The 21,980-nt window shown below is 32.4% G+C and overlaps 6 protein-coding genes across 14 annotated transcripts in view; 3 read left to right on the forward strand and 3 right to left on the reverse strand.

The window, feature by feature from the left end:
* Positions 1–33: 33 nt before the first annotated feature.
* Positions 34–3,084, forward strand: Stip1 (Stress-induced phosphoprotein 1). 2 transcript variants are annotated; one of them, XM_012377964.2, is made up of 4 exons: positions 34–217; positions 497–2,037; positions 2,336–2,412; positions 2,512–3,084. In XM_012377964.2, the coding sequence occupies exons 1-3, from the start codon at positions 206–208 to the stop codon at positions 2,406–2,408; spliced, it is 1,626 nt and encodes a 541-aa protein (XP_012233387.1). In that variant the 5' UTR covers positions 34–205; the 3' UTR covers positions 2,409–2,412; positions 2,512–3,084. The 2 variants fall into 2 exon arrangements, with proteins under 2 accessions (XP_012233387.1, XP_067214987.1); XM_067358886.1 differs by having other exon boundaries at positions 2,336–3,084.
* Positions 2,459–9,716, reverse strand: SMC3 (structural maintenance of chromosomes 3). The gene is made up of 19 exons (XM_012377963.2): positions 9,553–9,716; positions 9,159–9,234; positions 8,891–9,069; positions 8,656–8,814; positions 8,404–8,563; positions 8,045–8,330; positions 7,790–7,964; positions 7,603–7,716; positions 7,215–7,465; positions 6,962–7,105; positions 6,504–6,815; positions 6,091–6,402; positions 5,737–5,938; positions 5,333–5,623; positions 4,990–5,252; positions 4,732–4,897; positions 4,480–4,618; positions 4,080–4,317; positions 2,459–3,959 (listed from the first exon to the last, which is right to left on the reverse strand). Exons 1-19 carry the CDS (start codon positions 9,565–9,567, stop codon positions 3,833–3,835), a joined length of 3,609 nt encoding a protein of 1,202 aa, XP_012233386.1. The 5' UTR covers positions 9,568–9,716; the 3' UTR covers positions 2,459–3,832.
* A 115-nt stretch (positions 9,717–9,831) lies between these two features.
* On the forward strand, positions 9,832–13,002 carry MED4 (mediator complex subunit 4). 2 transcript variants are annotated; one of them, XM_012377968.2, is made up of 5 exons: positions 9,832–10,364; positions 10,507–10,913; positions 11,031–11,147; positions 11,220–11,385; positions 12,854–13,002. In XM_012377968.2, the coding sequence occupies exons 1-5, from the start codon at positions 10,297–10,299 to the stop codon at positions 12,894–12,896; spliced, it is 801 nt and encodes a 266-aa protein (XP_012233391.1). In that variant the 5' UTR covers positions 9,832–10,296; the 3' UTR covers positions 12,897–13,002. The 2 variants fall into 2 exon arrangements, with proteins under 2 accessions (XP_012233391.1, XP_012233392.1); XM_012377969.2 differs by lacking the exon at positions 12,854–13,002 and having other exon boundaries at positions 9,837–10,364; positions 11,220–12,833.
* On the reverse strand, positions 11,682–14,562 carry LOC105678531 (SAC3 domain-containing protein 1). The gene is made up of 7 exons (XM_012377966.2): positions 14,170–14,562; positions 13,725–13,916; positions 13,410–13,571; positions 13,095–13,349; positions 12,837–12,977; positions 12,500–12,689; positions 11,682–12,403 (listed from the first exon to the last, which is right to left on the reverse strand). Exons 1-7 carry the CDS (start codon positions 14,232–14,234, stop codon positions 12,323–12,325), a joined length of 1,086 nt encoding a protein of 361 aa, XP_012233389.2. The 5' UTR covers positions 14,235–14,562; the 3' UTR covers positions 11,682–12,322.
* Positions 14,563–15,829: 1,267 nt separating this feature from the next.
* On the forward strand, positions 15,830–19,361 carry LOC105678489 (uncharacterized). The gene is made up of 6 exons (XM_012377890.2): positions 15,830–15,955; positions 16,479–16,634; positions 16,972–17,143; positions 17,220–17,682; positions 17,854–18,083; positions 18,206–19,361. Exons 1-6 carry the CDS (start codon positions 15,943–15,945, stop codon positions 18,282–18,284), a joined length of 1,113 nt encoding a protein of 370 aa, XP_012233313.2. The 5' UTR covers positions 15,830–15,942; the 3' UTR covers positions 18,285–19,361.
* ASPP (Ankyrin-repeat, SH3-domain, and Proline-rich-region containing Protein) overlaps positions 19,328–21,980 on the reverse strand; it is a 62,640-nt gene continuing 59,987 nt past the window's right edge. For all 7 annotated transcript variants that reach the window (XM_067358862.1, XM_012377882.2, XM_012377885.2 and 4 more), the window contains 3 exons: positions 21,587–21,753; positions 21,306–21,505; positions 19,328–20,886 (listed from right to left, as the gene is read on the reverse strand). In XM_067358862.1, the coding sequence (XP_067214963.1) occupies positions 20,848–20,886; positions 21,306–21,505; positions 21,587–21,753 (406 nt within the window). In that variant the 3' untranslated portion in view covers positions 19,328–20,847. The remainder of the gene's footprint in view (positions 20,887–21,305; positions 21,506–21,586; positions 21,754–21,980) is intronic.

Consider the following 21,980-nt stretch of genomic DNA (forward strand, 5'->3'; position numbering starts at 1 on the left):
GCAGCATTCGAGAAGTAGTTACGCGATGAGACTGTGAGGGGCCGCTACTCGTCCGTTTCTAGAGCTTTCTGAAATCTGCGCCGGCACGTATCTGAGTGGCACGCTAGAGAATTACCGAAGATTTCCGCGAGTCATCGTCCAGCAAAGCTTTCATACGAAGAAGACATCGGAAACGTGATAAAAACTAATATTCTCGGCCTGCATAATGAGTGATCAGGTAAGTGGAGCACGGCAGCAGCCATGAATTATCGCGCGCGACTGAGAGACGCGCGGCATCGTGCACGTTGCTTCGCCCTAAAGATAACAATTATTCCTTCGAGATTGTTCCCACTTTTACTTGGAACACGTGTTACTCCAATTACACCAAGCAAATGAAACTGACTCCAATATCGTTACTCAACGATTAATGAAAGAGATTCTACGTTTTTTAAATTAATATTTACGAGACGCATTGTGTATATTATATATTATATCTTTGAAATGTATTGTTTTATAGGTGGCTTTGTTAAAAGACAAAGGAAACGCTGCTTTGCAAGAAGACAAATTCGATGAAGCCATCAAGTGTTACACAGAAGCCATTGCCTTGGACAGTAACAATCATGTACTCTACAGTAACCGTTCGGCAGCATATGCAAAGGCTAAGCAATATCAACTGGCATTGGAAGACGCAGAGAAGACTGTTAACTTGAAATCAGACTGGGCAAAGGGTTATTCACGCAAGGGCAGTGCTCTGGCTTATCTGTGTAGATACGATGAGTCTATCGAGACTTATGAGAAAGGTTTGCAATGTGACCCCAATAATACCCAACTTAAGAACGGTCTGATTGAGGTGAAGGCCCTGAAAAGAGCTTCTATGAGCAATCCCTTTACCGCGCCTGATATTTGGTTGAAGTTAGCCAATGATCCCAGAACAAAAGCATATCTATCAGATCCTGAATATTTGAAGCTGTTACAAGAACTGCGGAACAATCCACAGAGTCTCAGCTGTAGGCTCCAAGACACCAGAGTGCTCACCACCCTTAGTGTACTATTAGGAATGACTGAGCAGGGAGAACCGATGGAAACCGAGCCGATGAAGTCATCAGAACCTTCAAAATCTAAATCGGAAACGAAACCCGAGAAGAAGGAAGAGGATAATCTTCCGCCTGAGAAAAGAAAAGCGTTAGAGGAGAAGAAACTCGGTAACGAGGCTTACAAGAAGAAGTGCTTCGAGGAGGCTCTGGAACACTACAATAAAGCCGTGGAATTAGATTCCACGGAAATCATTTATCTGCTAAACATAGCGGCGGTGTACTTCGAGCAAAAAGAATATGAGAAATGTATCGATCAGTGCAGCAAGGCTATCGAGGTCGGTAGGGAGAACAGGGCGGATTTCAAATTGATAGCGAAAGCGTTCACGAGAATCGGTCATGCTTATAAAAAGATGGAGAACTGGAAGCAGGCCAAGGTTTATTTTGAAAAGGCCATGTCTGAGCACAGAACGCCGCAGGTTAAAACCTTACTTTCAGACATAGATAAAATAATTAGGGAGCAGGAGAGGAAAGCTTACATCGACCCGGTGAAAGCTGAGGAGGAGAAGGAACTGGGAAATCAAAAGTACAAAGATGGCGATTACCCCGCAGCTATAAGGCATTATTCCGAGGCGATCCAGAGAAACCCGGACGATCCCAAGTACTACAGCAACAGAGCGGCGTGTTACACTAAATTGGCGGCGTTCGATCTCGGTTTGAAAGATTGCGAAAAGGTGGTCGAGCTAGATCAGAAATTCATCAAGGGCTGGATTAGAAAAGGAAAGATTCTGCAGGCTATGCAGCAGCAGGGTAAAGCCGTGTCGGCGTACCAGAAGGCACTGGAATTGGATCCACAGAACAGCGAAGCGTTAGAAGGCTATCGTTCCTGCGCTGTGTCCGTTAGTTCCAATCCGGAGGAAGTCAGGAAGAGAGCGATGGCGGATCCGGAGATCCAGACTATATTGCGGGATCCGGCGATGCGGTTGATCTTAGAACAAATGCAAAGCGATCCAAGAGCTTTACAAGAGTAAGTAATACATTTACATAAATTTTACTTACCTCGCTCAATTTTATCACGAAAATGTCGAAGACAGATCGATTTCGTGTTAACTTTTGAACAATCACATTCTGAAAGTAATTCTTTGTTCTCTTATTTTATTCAAGAAAAGATATAGATTATCTCTGTATTATATATATTGTTACTATTAAATGTTTTCTCCGTTTTCCGCAAAATAAGAATTATTATATTTTTGCTCCTATTCTGATGGATTTATTCCTCTTTTGTGACAAAACGCAGATGTTAATAAATTTTTTCCTCTTTACAGCCACCTGAAGAATCCAGATATAGCTGCAAAATTGCAAAAACTTTTGGAATCTGGTCTCATAGCTATCCATTGAAGATGTAAGGAACTGTATACAACATAATTGTAATAAAAAAAAAAAGAACATTTTGCTATCAAGTTCCTTTAATGTTAAGGACATTCGCATTCGTGTATTGCAGATACATTAGCCGTATGGGATACTTATCATCGTGTTGCTCTTAAAATCTGTGTTCAAAGAACCATTCGAAGTAGACGTTACGTTGTACACATGATTCTTTCGTGCAGATGCAGTGGCCTTTAGTGTCATCGATGACTTGCATTACAAGACTTGTTATGGTGATCGTACGTATACCAATTACAAATATATACAGATGTGAAACTCTTTGTGACAAAAATGCAGTGTAATTGTGGAGCTGTGAACTCTTGTGTAATATTTACATAAAAAAAAAAACTTGCTCCAATATCTGAACCGTGAATATCATTACCTTGAGAGTAATAGTGCTACGTTTTAGATAAAAATTGTGTAGAATTATTTGATAGAAATATTAATCATTTATAATAGTAAATTCTCCATGAAATTATTTCTGTATATGTGCACATAATTTTATTTTATCAGTGGCTTAACTATTATTGATTATTAGTTCTTACTGATACTAGTTATATGATGAATGCGAAGTCAAATTAAGGCGCCCAGCAAGTATAATACAAGGAATGCTTCGAATAAACATATATAAACTTCTTTTTAAAGCAAATTTTCTACTTGAGAATATTTATTGTCCTTATTAATACATTCCTTAAATCCAGTTGTTAAACTAATTCAGTTTAAAAATTAATCTGGATAGCAGAATTATTCTAAGACTTTGTCAGAAGGTCGATCCATTCTCAAATCAATGTTGTGCTTCTCATATATTGCTTTTATTCTATAAAATTTTTAAATATAAAAAGAGTTTACACCACAAATTTCTACTGTTATTTTGAAATATTTTATCAAAAATTATATTTTACCCCATAATAAAATTCGTAATGTGTGAGATACATCTTTGACATGTTATAAACTATTATAATCTATGGAGAAGATACTCAAATGTGTATATACTGAATGTAAAATCATCAATGATTATTTTTCTCTCTTTATGCAATTTTATGTGTATCAATAATTTTTGCAAAAATAAAATCATCAATAGAGATCAAAAAATAAACTTAACCGATCGACATGCATATATCACATATATCACGTATATATACATATATCCCGGATTCACAAAAAAGGAAATAATTTTTCTTAATAATTTATGTAGAAGATACTCATATATGTGTATATTAAATGTGTATAGTTTTTGCAAAAATTATCGATAATAAAATCATTAACAAAGATCAAAATAAACTTAACCGATCGACCGATATATATCCGGATTTATATCTTTTCCGGATTCATAAAAAAGGAAATGATTTTTTTTTCCAATGATCAGATATTTTATATAAATAAGATATACTATATATTTAACCATGTGTTGTATCGTCCTCTACGAAATCAGCCGCCTCTTCTCGCGTCACACACTCGACGTGTGAAACTTTATTCCTGAACTTTACTCCGTAGAATTTATTCGCATGATGCAATAATTCCGGTCTGCAAAACAAACATATCTTTATTTTTCACATTACTGTATTATAATGAAAATTTAATCATTTAAAAATAATAAATAATTACCAACTGCTCGTTACAAAATTACTTGTTGCATTATGTTACCTGAATGTCGTGGTGATGAATTGGGCATCTGAACTAAGTTCGTGAATCATATCTGCCACTGCCTTCCTGTGTTGCGCGTCCAACGCTTGATCGATTTCATCAAACAAATAAAACGGAGCAGGATCGCACTTTTGAATCGCAAATATTAGTGCCAATGCCACGAGTGATTTCTGTCCACCGGACAGTTGATTCATCTCTCGCATTTCGGCTCTGTGACCCGTGAATGACACTCTTATACCTGAAAACAATAAATACATAAGTATTTTGCGTCCTATAACATATATATTTACATAAATAAAAAACGTTGCTGTAGTTTAAATTCATTTTTGCTTGCAATAAAATATCTAAACAAGCTTTCTTTCAGTATAGGATACTCAAACTAAAAATTTTATTTCCTTACCAACGCCAATGAATCTGTCGGAATCAGATGGTTCCGCTGTTCCGTCATCCCCTTCATCGCCGTCCGCAGTTTTCATGACTAATTGCGCATGTCCCGAAGGTACAAGTTTCTTGAACACTTCACTGAAATACTTGCTCACCTTAAAGAAAAATATTGCTGCATAAAATTGTGCTTTAAAACATATTATCAAGACAAGTTGTTACATCAGTATTAATTTTCCACGTTTTCTTAAACATCACAAAACAGACATACCTGCTTAAACGTAAACTGTATCGCCTCACATTTGCGTTGTTCGAGCACTGACATAAGTTCTTTTATTTTCTCGTCGCCTCGGTCTAACTCTTCCTTTCGTTTCACTAATCTTTCTTTTTGATCACTGAAGGACATGAACTGATCCAAGGCTTTTTTATTTACATGACTGGAAATAATAATAAATATACGAATAATATAGTTTCTAATTTAATATCTACAATTGTTGATATTTAATTAACTTGCTATTAAAATATGCACCTGTATTTCTTTAGATGATTGTTTGCCTTTTCCATTTCTTTAAAGAGTTGTTTTGTAGACATTGTATTAAATTTAGAATAAGCTTCGTGGCTGGGCAACGCGCCGAGTTCAGTGATTTTCTGTGTACATTCCACTATTTTCTGTTGCAGGATATTTAGCTTGCTTGCTAATTTCTCCAAGTCTTTCGCGTCCGCTTCTATTTTCTCCTGTGCTTCTTTTTCCTTTACCTTCCATTTCTCGACTTCAGAAGATTCCGCTTTTTGCTAAACATACATAAGAGCATGAATCAAGGATTGCTTTCGTTTAAACGTACACAATTGCAGCAAAATATTTGTGAACTTACTTTCTTCATAGCACTGGTCACTTTTTCATTCTGTATTTTGAAGTCCTCGTTTACTTTCACCAATCTCTTTTCGATATCTGCCAATTGGGTTTTCGACGAGTCGAGCTGCCGCTGTCGATCCTCGACTGATATCTCTTGCAAAGCTTGAACTAGCTCATCCTTTCTTCTCACCAAGTTGTTTGTTAATAAATTTTCTAATTTATTCTTTTCTGCTTCTAATTGCATTCGTTTCGCAAACGCTTCTTTGTTGTCCTTCGTTAAGCGCCGTATGTCATCATTTAAAGTATCAACCTACAAAAAGCGATATCATGAGTGAAATTTTAATTAAAATAAAAAATAGCAGATATAGGTTTTTTTTTAAAGACCGATTCAATCACAATTTAATCCCTTTTTTTTATGCACACCTGATGCTGATCGGCGACAGATAGTTGGGCCATAAGTTCTTGATGTAATTCACTCTCTAGACCATCTTTAGTCGCGCGCATTGCCTCTAAACTTGATGTGCACTGTGCAAGACTTCTCTCTTTTGGTGTTCGATATCTTTCTATCGCGCTCAATTCTTCCTTCATAAGACGTATTTCTGCTTTCATTTTGTCATATATATCTCTGTAATATAAAAGATAAATTGTTACTATTTCAATTAAAATAAATAACATATTAGTGATTATACCAATAAAAAATATTGCAATAATCAAATATAGACATTCGTAATAAATAACATTTATAAATCGAAATTATAAATCGCAAATATCACTTACTTAGCTTTGCTATTCCTTGTTTCGGTTCTCTGCATTTCACTAACATAAGAGCTAATATTTTGATCCGCTTTTTTGATGTCGTCTTTAAGTGTTGTCAATTGAGTCTCAAGAGTAGAAATCTGAGCCATTAATTCCGATCTTGTTTTTTGTATTTCAAGACGCGATCTGAGTGTGTTGAAATATCCGCCAGTTAAGGAACCCTTGGATGAAACTTGGTCTCCTTCTAAGGTGACGCAATCTAAACCAGAATCTCGCGCCAAAGTCGTCGCTGCCTCCAGATTGCGGCAAATTAGAGTTTTTCCGAATATATATCTGTATAAAATAACAAGATGATATTAATATAAAATCTATACATCACAAAGTCGCAAGAATTTTTCAATTTAATAATTTGTATTTGTATTTTATTTTCTTACCTTAATGCCTTATCAAATTTAGCATCATAATTCAACTTGTGGATCATAGGTATAGCATCAGAAGTTTTCGGATAATCAATGTTTTTCACGTGAAGTCTATTTAGAGGCATAAAAGTTACCTCGCCCGGCAACCGTTGATTGTTCATTTCTTTCAAAATTTTTGTGCCGAATTTATCGGTTTCCACAATGTGGTGGAACAACCGATTTCCAGCAGTTACTTCGACTGCCATATAAACGCTTTTCTCACAATTGAAATTTTCAATTACAGGTCCGTAATAACTGCTCACTTCATGAGCCATGTCCTGCCGCTGCCTAAAAAATTCAAGATATAATTATTACTTACATATTACATGTGATATTTATTATGATAATGTTATTATCGGTGTATTAGAATTTGAAAAAAGTGCTAAAAGATTTGATTTTAAAACTTTTTATCATGTTAAAAAAATAAGTCTTACCGAAAAGTATCCAACACTTTGCGCACGCTGTCTCTACCATTCAAAATAGGTTTGCCAGCCATAGATCTCAGGCTTTGATCCGCTTTTGCTAAATCTTCCTTTAGACCAGATAAATTTAGTTGCAATACGCTCTCTTGTCGATAGCTGCAATTTGATGTATTTATTTTGTAGGTTTGAAAGATTTTAAAACAACAATCTTAAAAATACGTAAAATTTTAAAGATTGCAATTAATCTAATGTGAATTGAACGCACTGCTCTTTTCGGGTTGCTTGACACTGATCCTTCGCTTTTGTCAACTCATAATATTGTTTATTATGATCATCTATTGATGCACGTTGTCGTTCCATCTCGCGTGAATGATCTTCTATTTTCTTCTCTAGAGCGATCTGTTTCTCTCCATCGCGTTTTAAATCCTCACTGATTTTTTTATGATGTTCTTCTTTATCCTTTATCTGTTTAGTGAGCTGTTTAAGCTCATTTTGTATCCACTTGTCTCTTTCATCCTGTGATAAATAAGTTTCTTTAAAATATTTCACTGTAATGTTTTTCAGACATACAGTTTAAGTTACGAGGAAAAGACAAAAAAGGATCTTTTACATTCTCACATTAATTTAAAAAATGATATTTTTTTCCTTTTTACCTTAGTGGTGAACTGACTGCCACGACCCTGTTTAGCATATAACTCTTTACGTTTCTGCTCTTTTAATTGTAAATCTCGAGTACACTCCTCTTCGACACGTTTCATTTTTTCATACTAAAATCAAACATGTTTTTTATTTAAATATGCTTGTATCTCAAATACATCAAAAGTTTAAATATTTTCTTACCTCTGGCTTAAGAGCCCTTAGCTCGTCTTCCCGAACAGCAATAGTGGCTTTTAACTTTTCAAGTTCTTGTTGAGCACGCTTTTTGCTATCATTATCACCTTTCACTTCCTCCAGTAAATCATTAATAGTTAAAGTCAACTTAGTCTTCTCTTTTAATAATTGCTGCTGCTCCGCACTGCATTACAAATATTTTGATATATCATTCTATTGCCATCTAATAGCATAATGTACACAATAATTTTTTTTTTATATTACCTGAGAGTGTCTCTTTCCTCCTTAGCAGTCTGCACTTCCTTTTTCGCTTCTTTTAGCCTCTTTGTAGCAGTACGTACCATCTCCTGCGCATTTTTTGCTTCTGCTCCTAACCTTGCTTGCTCAGCACCACTATTCGCCCTAGATTCCTCAAGTTCGTCCAATTTTCTCTTATTTTCTTTGAGTTCGCGTTCGTGAATTGTATATTCTAGACAACGACGTTGTTTGTCCCAGCGTTGATATTCTTTCAGTTCCTCTTTTTCTTCCTCCAGTGTCTTCAAACGCTCCTCTGTAATAAAATAATTTTTTATTCATATTTCATTTACCTTTTACATATTTTCTTAATTGTAATCTTTAATTACCGATTGTTCGTAGAAAATCCTCAATTTTCTCTATCTTTCCTTCTGTTTCTTTCAAAATGGACTTTGACTCTTCTCTTCTGTCATCGTACACTCTAGTACCTGCTACTTCTCGTAACAATTTTAATCTCTGTGAATCTGGTGCTGTTGCCATTTGATTTATCTGCAAACAATTATATATATTGTATATTATATATTGTAGATATACAATGAATATACTATTTAAAAATATACACATAAATATAAATATGCTACCTTTCCTTGCTTTACAATATAGTAAGGATTGGACCTGGAGAATCCTGCTGACTCTAATAAATTCATTACATCATTCCTGGTCACTATTTTTTTGTTAAGGAAATATTGATCCTTCTTGGAACCAATTACTCGTCTTAAATAAACCTCATCTTTATCAATCTGTGGAAAAAAAGTAAGATATAATATATAACATTTACAAACATTTTAATTTCAACTGAGATATAGCGATTTTTACCGGTAATCTGCCATCAGCATTGTCAAATATAATCTCCACGTGTGCAGATATAACACGTGGTCCTGTTCCTTCGTGCAGCAGTGCTTGCCTCTGCTCAGGTCTAAGATGTGAGAATTCATCGCTCAAAACAAATTGAATAGCATAAAAGAAGTTACTTTTGCCAGATCCGTTTCTGCCAACTAATAAGAAAATATCCAATTATAACATATAATTATGCTGACTATATATGAACACTTTGCATAATTGAATAAAATTTTCAGATACTTACCTACTACATTATGTTTTGGATCGAAAGGATCAACTACTGTCTGCTCACGATAGGACTTGAATCCTTGAATAATTACCTATTTTGACAGAAATTCATAGCATAAACAAAACACATCATTTCTCTCTGCACTGGTCTCACTAAATTCATCACAAAAATTACAATAGAAAAGTATTGATACTTGAATTAGGATAATAACCCCTAAGATACGACGATAATTTACAATGAGAAGTAATCTACAATTGCATCAAATCTCGATGAAAATTCGTAATTTAAAGATTTCGTTAGGTGTTCGAATAGAAAAACACGGGAAATGTCAGCATGCTAAAGCGTTCCTCAAGAAATAAAGCGCAACATGTGAAAAGATTGCGGTGTCACATAATTTTGCTTCCGATACCTGTTTAATGTACATGATGCGACGAGGAATCAAACAAGCGTGTTCATATTAATGTTATTCAAAGATATAATCGGGAAATGTGAGCACTCTATTATAGAACGCGACGAAAACATTCAACCAATTTGTTAGCAAAACGACATTTGTATGATACCCAAGCTGGCAGATACGAAAAACCCCAGGTTTGAGCGGGAGTTGCTAGTTACAACGGTATGTATAGGCTCATTTTATACCTTATGTCTCATTCACTAAATCCATATCATATTCATTCTATATATCATTTACATCGCCAGATCAAGCTATTTTAAAAATTTAATATGAATATAACACTTGATACGCATAATTAAACGATCAGTATAAATTAGACAGAATAAATAATTCAAAGAATCGAATGTGATTAGAATCGGCATATAGAAAGTACATCTCTAAAATACATATTTCATGAATTATGACATGTTCTATGACATTTTATATAAACTGTACATATTTTGAAAGTGTCAATTAGTGTCAATTCAAATTGAATAGTTTGATTCTCTGCAACGGTTTGGAATTAAGCAAATACTCGGCACGTTAAATAATCTCATCGAAAAAACTGGAGCATATCAGAGCATACAGTATGGAATGTGTTCCATATTATTAATCACTTACAATAAAAGTGAAACGTTTGACACGTATAGTGTTGTATTAAGCATTTGTTGAAAAAGTTCATGTCTCTTGAACAATTTGTTTATTAAGCAACAAATCACAATGGCATCGTGTAGAAGCACGAGAGAAGTTTTACTATCGCTTATAGATGATATTGAGTTAATAGCAAAGTAAGTATTACTTAACATGTAATCAAAGTGTAAAAGTACAAACTAGATGTTGAAGAATTTTTAAAGAAATTTATAATTAACATTCTGATTTATGCTTTCTTAAACTATGTATTGCAACAAATATGTTATTTTCTTTCTTCAGAGAAATGATAGAGAACACAATTGCTCAAAAGCCTCAAAAGCTTTCAAGTACAGAGCATGCTCAGTTAACCGAATTATTGGTAGCCAAGGATAATGAATTAAAGACCACATTGAAACGAGCTGCAGAACAAGCCAAAATCAATTTGAAGATGGAGGGTTTGAAAGCTGAGGTAGAGAGACAAGACCAGGACATTCAGCAATTACAGCGACAGTTGAAGGAAGCAGAACAGATTTTAGCTACTGCAATTTATCAAGCAAAGCAAAAATTACAGTCTATTGCACGTGCCAACAAGAGGCCGGTTCCTTCAGAAGAACTTATTAAATATGCACATAGAATAAGTGCAACCAATGCAATTTGTGCACCATTAACATGGCAGCAAGGTGATCCTAGAAGACCTTATCCCACGGGTATGTATTTGGCATTTATGTTTGAATGGATAGGATTTTTGTGTTATATATGTTTTTCCTTAGCTTAAAAAATATATCTATTAATATATTATTACATAAAATTTATATTTTTTACAGATATTGAAATGAGATTAGGTTATCTAGGACGATTAAGTGATATGCCTTTAAATGGTCAGTTGCTTGGATCACATCCTGTGCCATCTGATTTGCATAGAGCAGGACATCCTGCGGGAGGTAAAAAATAAATATATATATATCATTTTTAATAAGTAGAGCAACAGATTTGATTTTCCATTGCTTTTTCAGAACCACCTGTTTCGCAATCGAATCAGTTTGCTTGGCACCCATCAGGAGATATTCATATGTCTGTTAGTGGACAAGGTAGTGTTGCTGTAAATACACATAAGCAAGAAACTGAGGATGTGGAAGTTATGTCTACAGATTCCTCAAGCAGTTCATCTAGCGATTCTCAGTAAATAAGTATTTTTTTTTATTTTTTTTTTTTTTTTTTTTTTTTTTTTTTTTTTGAGGTTATCTTCTGGTTGGAGGCAATAGTAAATAAGTATAATATAAATACAGGTTATCTTATGACTTATTGAAACTGATTAGCTGTCATTCTTAAACGTACATAGGGAGCAAGAAAAATTAAATATAAGAAAATATAAACCATTAAAATTAGCAAAATTTGGCATTTTGTAATAAACGCTTATTTAATAATAAAAATATTTCCAATTGTTTTTTAGTTTATATGTAAATAAAACTGCAAAATGTCCTTGGAAGATATTTTATTTTTCTTGCTCTTGTTTAAAAATGACAGCTAATTAGTTTCAGCAACTTCTCATGGGATTCCCTGTATATATTAAAAGTATAAATAAATTATATACTAAATAAATTATATTTTAAAGGTATACAATAAATATTACATTGTATTATAACTTTATATTTAAGAAATGTAGAAAATGATTGTATTGTGGAAAGAACTTTTGTCATAATGACATTTTATTAATTTAAATAATAGAAATATATGAATAGTGGCAGATCTACATTTGAGCTTAACATTTTTGTGCAACTCTTTTTAGAAGAAAAAAATTTATAATGAATAATAATGAAAGAAGCGCTTATGCTAAAAGTTATCTCTTAGATATACTTATATGTATAAAATATATAATCAACATAAACTATAATTCATATAACATAATTATTATGTCAACAAAGAAAAATTAAAATATTTTAAATTATTCTTAAATTAAAGTTAAGAAAAAAACTGAAAAATATTATTTAACAAGTGGTTCATCTAGAATTTTAAAAACTTGTCGTTTTGAAGTTAAGGTTTCATTAGCTCAACAATAGATCTGCCTATATATATATATATATATGAGATGTGCTTTATATTTTGACAATATTTTTCACTAAATAGAAGTACATTCCAAAAGAATTTTTGGTATGAAGTTACATAACGTGGCAGAAGTATAATACATCTCAGGATTGGCCTATAACATAAAAAAGAATGTTAAAATAAAACCCATAAACAAAATATTTGTATTTTAATACAGAATTAGAAATTAGTTTCTAAATTTTATACTAACCAGTAGAACTTCTTTGTTGAATTGTGATTTTTGAAATAAAACATTTTCATTAGTAAATGTCAAACCAAATAAATGGCAGTCTGCCTGAACTCTATTTATATCTTTGTAGAATAAAAGTTCTTGTAGTTTTAATCCTGGGAATGTCAACACTTTGCTATTGTAACCAGAACTCATAATTTGTAAAACACATCTGTAATGAGTGATATTTATAATTTAATAGATTAGATTAATTTTATATAATTGGATTAATTATTAATTATCTAGTAATTTTTATTATTATTCAATCATTTTTGCATAAGAATCTTTGTATTATAATAAAACACAGAATAATAAATACCTTCTAAAACTCTGTAGATTACAAAAAGAAGCACAAACCAATAGTGGAGGTAACTGTTGAATAAGTCGACAAACATGGACATAGTTTCTTAGATACCAAGCAAGTGATATCTTTATGGCTAATTTGACTGCTGGTGTATTTCTATTAAAATATATTAAAAATAAAAGTTAATATTAAATTTAGATTTGTATTGCGTAAAGATTTGTAATTTCAATTAATTAACTTTTTAACTTTTTCAATAGAAAACTAACGACTTACTTTAAATCTGGTGAAAGCGCAAGAGCTCTTCTTAAAGCCTCTTGATCTCCAATATGAAGAAGGATGTACAATGCTTCCATTTCTGATCGATTATCGCTTAAAATAAGTTTTTCAAAATCTTTATAGAAGCTTGTGTTATCCGTTGTATTTTTACAATCTCGTTGATCATACAAAACTAGTAGTTGCTTGATGCATTCTAACAAATGTTTATTATTTATTTTTGCATCAAATTGCGAAATGTTTCTTTCACATAATCTAGAAAAAAAACTTGTATGATTTTTTTGAATTCTTAAAGTGTATTTTTGTAATTTGTACCTTTGTGCAGCATAAGTATGAAATCGGACAATTGGTTCTAGAAGGAGGATATTTGCAGTAATATCGATTCTTTGGATCACAGCATCTTGACGTATTGATCTTAATCGATCAAATACAAAATCATATATTAACACCCAATCTAAATCTGTTTGTGTGATTATGCTGGAACATTGTAATATATTCTATATTAAATAATATTTCATAATTATAATCGTTTCATTAAAAATGCAATGTGATATTTTCTAATGGCAATATTTAGCAATAGTAACATATATTGCCATAGATAAATCATTCATTAATTCAAATTAAAATTACTTGGTGAACAAATATCGGATAGTGGATAACAATACATATGGTGGACGCAACAAATCCAGATCTGTCATGGTTTGACCAGCAGCAGAACGACTAAAGCACTTTATGGTTTTGGTAGGATCAGCTTTCGGCTTTCTCATGTGTTTTGTATTTTCATCAATTTCATATCTGTGTAATAAACCTTCCCTTTCTCGCCTAAATAAGAAAATGTAAAAATGTAAACTAGATTTCTTTTTATTTCATATTTTATTATATTTTATGACAATATAAAAATATATTGAAAGGTAAACAACCATATTTTCAATTGTAATTGTAATGAACATTTCTCCTATTATAAGTGAAAAAAGCGGGACGACATATTAATATTAAATGTCCAAATTAAGAAAAAATTAAGATATAAGAATTTTATTGACTAGTTTTTATTTAGAAATTTTTTACAGGAACTTACATCCGTCGTTCTTTTTCTGGACACATTGAAAGACATCTTCCCAATATAGAATCGACAGACATCATTGTATTTATTGTTTATACAAACGTGTGATGATATTACATTATTCGTATTATTATTATGAGTTTATGTTCAAAATAAAAACATTGCTCTTGATCTAATGTTTTGATTTAACCTCCTATACGAATCCGTCAAATTTGTCTCAGATAACACTAGAATCACGCCAGAATGGAAACGCTTTGAAATATATGATTGTGATACTAAAATGGAGACGCGGCCTCGAAACGAGACCAGAAGACAGATACAAAGCAAATACTGTTTTTTTTTCTGTCTTGTTTGTATCGAATCGACAACAAAGACAATATTGCTTGCTTGTTTCTTCGATTTATGTATATCAGAAGATGGAAATTCAGATTTTCATATTTAATTATTACATTACTTATGATTAAATTTTATAAATTAACATTAATTTACTTTTAAGAAGATAAAACAAGACGACGGAAACCATTTCAAAATTTCATAACTTTATAATTAATACTGTTAAAACCAATTAAAATGTACTTTAGACTAGAAATTTAACTTTTAATATTTAATTAACAAATTATTAACAATTGGTATTTTAAATTTTATAACAAAATAACCTTCTGGAAACATGAATAATTTAAGAATTTTATTAGCACTTCAATACTATCAACAGTAGCCTAGAAGCGAAAATAAACATCTAAAGAGATTGAGATTATTCTTAGGAACGGCTCGAAACGCGCCATTTTAGACAGGATTTTAAGAATTTGTTAACAGGAACACATGATGATATAAGAGTTCGCTCGAGTATCAGGCGGGCGGAGGTGTGTCTTAGCGCTCTCTGAGCTCGGCAGAGGGGAGCGTAGGCAGTGGAGAGGTTTCTTCGGATTGGCTGTTGCACTTGCATGGCTGTCAGGGCTTCTAAGGCAACAGCCAATCAAAAGAGAGCTTTAGTCACTCCTCTATATTGCAAACTCAGGGCTAACAGCCAATCCAAAGAGAGCTCTAGTCACTCCTCCATATTGCGAACTCAAGGCCAACAGCCAATCCAAAGAAAGCTTCCCACTGCTTATGCTCCCCTCTGCCGAGCTCAGAGAGCGCTAAGACACACCTCCGCCCGCCTGAGGCTGGCGTCACATAGAACCCGTAATCCGTAATCCGCACCGGAAGTCCGCAAAAGTTACTAGGGATTGCGTCCGTAACGTTACGTATGTTTTTTCTCCTTGTGTCCCATGGAGCCGTAAATACACACGTAACGGTATTACTATTTTTTATTTAACAAATTATAATTGTTTATTTGTATTTTATTCATAAGAAAACTACAGAATATATTATAATTTTAACAAAAATTTTAATTAAATCGTCAAATTTAGTTAAATAAATAAAATTAAAAAAAGCATTACTAGTAATAACTAGTAACTTTTAGTAACTTTTACGGAAATTTCATGGAATTACGGCTCCATGGGACACAAGGAGATAAAACACACGTAACGTTACGGACGCAATCCCTAGTAACTTTTGCGGACTTTCGGTGCGGATTACGGATTACGGGTTCTATGTGACGCCGGCCTGATACTCGAGCGAACTCTTATATCATCATGTGTTCCTGGTAACAAATTCTTAAAATCCTGTCTAAGGTGGCGCGTTTCGGGCTGTTCCAACGGATAACCTCAATCTCTTTAGATGTTTATTTTTGCTTCTAGGTTACTGTTGGTAGTGTTGAAGTGCTAATAAAATTCTTAAATTATTTATATGTTTCTAGAAGGTTAGTTTGTTGTGAAATTTAAAATACCAATTGTTAATAATTTGTTAATTAAATATTAAAAGTCAAATTTCTAACTTTGATAAGATGATTATACGATACTAAAGTACATCTCAATCGGTTTTAACAGTTCTAAAGTTATGAAATTTTTGAAATAGTTTCCGTCGTCTTGTTTTACCTTCTTAAAAATATATTAATGTTAATTAATGTATAAAATTTAATCGGAAGTAATGTAATAATTAGATATTCATGAAGATCCGAATTTCCATCTTTTGATATGCGTAAACGAGCAATATCGTCTTCTTTGCGATTCGATAGAACGAGACAGAAAAACTACATCGCAAAGCGTACATGTAGGCAATTCTCGATTATGTACGTTATTCCTGGTTTATCCCCACTATAGTGTACGCGGAACCGCGTTTTTATTCTGTCATCATAGTATAATAACACTGGCTGACGAATATTGACAGGCATATTTTGATAGGCATCTTGTAACTGAATCTTATAACAGAAATTTTCCACAAAGGGTATTCAAATAGTTCCAAACATTGTCTGAGAATATTATTGATCACAATGAGCACTACGGCGGCAAGGCAGTCTCAAGAAGTCCTGGATCCTTCACCACGCACAAGGCATTCACGTCTTGAGGATCCGTTGGCGATTCCCGCCAATTCGATAACGGGTACGCTTTGTATTCCAAATATAATCGTGTTGCATAATTTTCCTGATTTAGTATATAATCATTATATTTATCATAATTCATTTTTGTCACATCTAATTTATGAATATAATTCAATTATTAATTAATACTGAATTAATTACTCACTATTAATTATTTAAATATTGGACTTTAGTGGATTTTGGCAGCTCTATAATCAATCGTAATTTGTCTGAAAAAACTGTTTTTATTTAGAATTTATTTCCAACAGAAATATATATTGCTTATTTTATCTTGTCTACACATTTCGACTTGATAGATATTGGAAATTGTTTTGGCAGTTTATGTAAAAATGTTTCAGTCGTGACTCCCAATACGGATGTAAGAACGGTACAGAATTGGTTGAATAGACTTCCCGATGGCTGGAATTCACCGCAAAGTCCAGATGAGCTTGTCATTCAAAAAAGAGGTCGACGTAAGTCCATAGTATGGTCACCTGATTTTGACACCTACAAAAGACGCAGTCTGCTTAGGTATAATCTATTAGTATGTGTTTATTGTAAGAAAATTAAAGTTTTTAATTTCTAATAATTTTTTTTGTTTTATCAGCTTGAGTGCTAGAGATCACACACCAGTTAAAAATTCAATAACATCAGACATGACATTTAGAGATTCAGCTAGAAAAAGGCTGTCTCTTACAGATACTCATCAATCTGAGTTTTCTACCCCGAAAAGTAGGAAAATATTATCCTCTGGAATGTCATTAGATACCACAGATACTTCAAGAGGACAATCCAATGATAATTTAGTGAACAGTTTACGAGGTCTCAGTCATGAACAACTTGTACACTTAATCATGGATTTGGTGTACGCGCAAGAAGATGGTACACTATGCAAGAATGAAAAGCTTCGTAATATCCTTTTGAATAAAATGCCAACTGCGGATATTCAGCCATTGATAGATAAATTGGCAATCCTCAGACAGAATGTCTACACTAGCCTTGTATTTGCCTCCAATTTGGATGATAATTCTACATACAGTCGTGCTTACTTACATATGGATGCGTTTCAAGTTTGTACAATTTTTGTTTTGGAAACATTTCAGAAAAATTTTTTTTCTATTTTGGTTACAAGAATTTAATCGCAATTGTTTGTTGAACTATTTGTTAAATCTATGCTTGTATAATTGCTTGTTACAAACTAGTAGTGATTTATTAATTTTTTTTATGTTTGGTTTCCTTAGAAAACTGTGGTTGATCAGGGAAGATTGTTGCAAGAATCTCACCACTGGGCTTCATTGATGCACTATGTATTGGAAGCATGGAAAATCACTAGAGAATTACCGGAATGGAAGAGTGAGGACCCTCATAATAATATCACACATAAATGTTTTAAGGACTTGTCGCAATTTTGTACTGAAGCTATAACAAAGGGGAATTTTGAAACGTCAGTTTTGGAGGAATACATTGAAAGGTATGTAAAGTAGGACCATTTTCAATCTCTGTTTTTTAGTACAACATTACGTAGTAATCAATGAAGTTTGTATCAGGCTTAATGTATAATTGAAGAACTGATGATGTGAATATTATTTTTAGTCTCGAGACCATAGTTGGAGAATGCGAAGATTTTCAAATCTGTTTACAGACGGCAAAAGAAGCAAAAGGAAGCAAATAAGGCTTAGGCCTTCTTTTCTAAACACCACATGTATGAGCTTTATTTTCATATTTATTATGTGATAACTAAACTAATATTGACAAGTATCTATATACAGGGTGACATAAGGTAAAATTTACCAGTGACAAATTTGTTGGACACTTCATTTTTTAGATGGAAAGAAGTTTCGTTTGTCTTTATTACTCCAAATATCTTGAATTATCCTGTATACACATACATAACGTAAAACATATATATTTATCTGATTAATGATTTTTATATGCATATAGACACGCGGATAATAAACACATTAAAACTATTATGTAACGTCCGCCATCTGATGAAATATGTTGATGAAACAAATTATTTTATATATGCCATATTCTTTAAATTCTTCGTTTTAAACTACAGCTTTAAATTAATGTCTTTGTGTTAATCCTTAAATGGGGAAAATATTTTTAATTATTAATAACCGTTACTGGTTTTAAAATACAGAAAATAAGTACAAAAATTAGATTTTTTAGTGAAAATATTTAACTTATACAAATAAAACTGCCACTAAAATTAATTAACATTTAATATTTAATAGTAATAGCGATTCAAGATTAATCTTTCCATTTAAGGATAGCTTTGATAATTTATATATTTGTTAGAATGTAAATATAAGAGTGTAACTTATTGATTTCATTAAAAGTACGTTTTGTCTGGATAATATTTATATAAAAAATGTAATTTTGTTGTAAAATTAACTTTATACGCGTCTGTTTCATGTAAAATAAGTCTGCCACAAAAAGTGTACTTCGGTATATATAGAATCGAAAACATATCTTTATTAAGCAGTTGAGCACTCTTCTATGTTGTTGCACGATGATCTTTCTGTTTATCACAATTTTATATGTGTGTTTAAGAGATTTTGGAGACTATTATATTTGTGAAATATTTTTACATATGAGAAACTATTTTTGTACAATCAATATAATCGTAATTAATATTGTAATGTAATTATATCACGACTATAACATATTTATTGTAAATCGCCTAAAGGGAAATGGATGTAGTGGATGTATTTTTTATTAAAAACAATTTATTTCGTCATAATATATCGTATTTTCTTACATAATATATTCATTATTACTTTCGAAAGGCACATATTTTATTTTGACGAGTAGTCAGAAATCCTCTAAGCGACTCGCGTTCGCATACATCACATGCCTGTACACATCTATTGCAAGAGCACACAATAGCAATGGTACTTAGAAAATTTCTGACAGCGGTATACTCGGTCGAGAGACGATCGTTATCTTGTACATGCCCATCTAAGTACTATATGATGCTTCAGGCATTTATCGAAATGGTAATACGATTGGGCATAATCGAAACGTATCATCAATATTTCTTTACATTTTCCAATATAATTGCACATCGTCGTTTGAAAAGCTATCTCGTACCGTTCATCGTGCGCATTGGCAAGATTACGTTACGCGTCGTTCAGGAACAGCTTCGCAGAATCGGAGATCGAACGAATCCGAAGGCCCTTGACATTTCCCACGCAAACAACATAAACAACGTAACAATATATAATCTGACCTCATCTAAACTTAAGCATTTAGGTGAAGCAAATTAAATGATAAAATTCGCGCTGTCGATGCTCACGCGAATTACAGAATGACCCAGAATCGGTGAAAAATGAACATATAGCATTTGTGAAATTACGAATCGATCATTTTTAATGAAAGTATCGCGCGCGCGCGAGAAGTTATTTTTTTTTACAACTAATCAGATCTCAGTATATTTAACTTCTTAATGACTAAGCCTTAAAAAATAAAATTTTATATAAATACAAAATTTAATTAAAGAGCGAGAAACGCTGTTTGATAAAAGTCGATTCTAAATTTCACAGAAATCACTATCTGTACACTTTTACCAATTGTAGACAATCTATATAATAAACGTTTTTCTTTCTTGAAACAATTATAAGTTGCAATATTCGAGTATAATGCACATTAAATACTCATATAAAAGATTTAACGACTTACAAGTGTGTAAACAGTACACGAAACGTCTCACTAATACTTTAAACTTTCGAATAGAAAGTTAAGTTGAGAATATACGTGCAACTACTATAAACCATGGTAAATGTGGTAAAATCGGATAGTCGAATTGTGCAATGTATATTAAAACATTCTGTTGAAATAATGTGAAAAAGAAAAGATTCATTAAGAAACTAATTACATTGTTCTATGTCTCGGTAATAATTACAGATGAAGTGTGTTTGCGCGATCGTTCAACTCGCGGATTATGGCAAATTGTATTTGTTCGCTGAATAAAATCCACGATAATAAACAAACAATCCTTTTCTTTTAAAAATTATTAAAAAAAATTAATATACTGCAATTAAAAGATTACTACATTGTTAAAAAAATCAAATGGATTCCCGCTTTGCGATATCCATGTTCGCTCGGATGGCAATGGGATGCTATTAAATAACGCTACTAATATGCCTAATGTGTCATATGATAACAATTAACAAGATAAAGCTGCAAATCGAATACTGTAATCGGATATCCTGCGAGCACGAAATTCTTTAGTCAATCGCTTTTGCGGGCTGCACTCTGGGATATAACTGAAACATACAACACAATAAAAATTTATTTTCTGTTTTCTGCATTGTAAAAAAAAATAAAAACAATTTCAAACATATAATATCTGACATACAAAAAGTTTGACATACAAATAGTAAAAAATATTTTGCGTTATAAAATATATATTCCATTACATTTGTATATTTGAAAGTTATTGCGTTTTATTTAAAATTTATTCTTATATTTAAAATATTATGTCTAAAATTTACTTTTTACTATTTAAAACTTCTTTTCATATTTAAAATTTACAGTTTGGCATTCAAATACACATCTATTTCTGAATATTTATAAGAAATATACTTTTTAAAGTACTTTATAATTTTTTATATAATTTAAAAAATATACATTTTTATATTTAACTCTGAGAAAGATTAGAATGATTAATCAATTAATTAATTACCCCTAATAGATTCCGAGGTACATAGCCTTCTTTGTGTCCAAGTTTGCTCCACCACCATTCCCGTTCGTTGTCGTCGCCCTTCCGAAGTACGACTACGGAATCGCCGTTCTTCAGCAAGAGTTCATCTGCGTGTTGCGCTTCGTAATCGAAAACCGCGTAAACTTGACCACTATTTATGATTCCCAACTTCTCTTGGACGCCTATATTAAAGAAAAAGAATTTTCTACATAAATGAAATTGCTATTGTCATCGATTTTAAGATTTGTCACAACGATACTGACTGTACAAATACTCGGAACATCCATCGAAGCCTTCCTCGTCCTCTTCGCATTTCTCCGCGGCGGTCTCGTGATCCGAAAGAGTGGTCGCGAAGATGCACGCACCGTGTTCGACCAAGAATCTCACCATGGACAAATTGTTGCAACTCGCAGCGCAATGTAACGGTGTCCTGTGAAAAATATTTGACTTTAATATTTATTCCAATTAGGAATATACATCTTGCAGATAACTAATCATTTATTTAAAATGATATCTTGCGTTGTAGTATTACATTCTTATGTTTCCTCATTGCAATTTTCCAATTTTTTTTCAATATATCTTTATATAATTAAAATCTCATTTGAAACTATAAAATCTACTCGAAAACAACTAAAGATCATAGATTTTGTTATCTAT

This window comes from Linepithema humile, chromosome 7 (assembly GCF_040581485.1).
Source record: "Linepithema humile isolate Giens D197 chromosome 7, Lhum_UNIL_v1.0, whole genome shotgun sequence".
Taxonomy (NCBI): Eukaryota; Metazoa; Arthropoda; class Insecta; order Hymenoptera; family Formicidae; genus Linepithema; species Linepithema humile.

Coding starts and splice junctions, on each gene's coding strand:
- Stip1 (XM_067358886.1), top strand. Junction 2,038..2,335: donor GATCCAAGAGCTTTACAAGA/GTAAGTAATACA, acceptor TCCTCTTTACAG/CCACCTGAAGAATCCAGATA.
- SMC3 (XM_012377963.2), bottom strand. Junction 8,815..8,890: donor ATGCTGATGGCAGATTACCG/GTAAAAATCGCT, acceptor TTTTTTCCACAG/ATTGATAAAGATGAGGTTTA. Junction 8,331..8,403: donor GGATTTTCTACGAACAATCG/GTAATTAAAGAT, acceptor ATTTTATTACAG/AGGAGCGTTTGAAGACACTG.
- MED4 (XM_012377968.2), top strand. CDS start 10,297: ATGGCATCGTGTAGAAGCACGAGAGAAGTTTTACTATCGCTTATAGAT. Junction 10,365..10,506: donor GATATTGAGTTAATAGCAAA/GTAAGTATTACT, acceptor TTCTTTCTTCAG/AGAAATGATAGAGAACACAA. Junction 10,914..11,030: donor TAGAAGACCTTATCCCACGG/GTATGTATTTGG, acceptor TATTTTTTACAG/ATATTGAAATGAGATTAGGT.
- LOC105678531 (XM_012377966.2), bottom strand. CDS start 14,234: ATGATGTCTGTCGATTCTATATTGGGAAGATGTCTTTCAATGTGTCCA. Junction 12,978..13,094: donor GCGCTTTCACCAGATTTAAA/GTAAGTCGTTAG, acceptor ATATTTTAATAG/AAATACACCAGCAGTCAAAT. Junction 12,690..12,836: donor AATCTACAGAGTTTTAGAAG/GTATTTATTATT, acceptor CACTCATTACAG/ATGTGTTTTACAAATTATGA.
- LOC105678489 (XM_012377890.2), top strand. Junction 16,635..16,971: donor TCCCGCCAATTCGATAACGG/GTACGCTTTGTA, acceptor AAAATGTTTCAG/TCGTGACTCCCAATACGGAT. Junction 17,144..17,219: donor AAAAGACGCAGTCTGCTTAG/GTATAATCTATT, acceptor TTGTTTTATCAG/CTTGAGTGCTAGAGATCACA.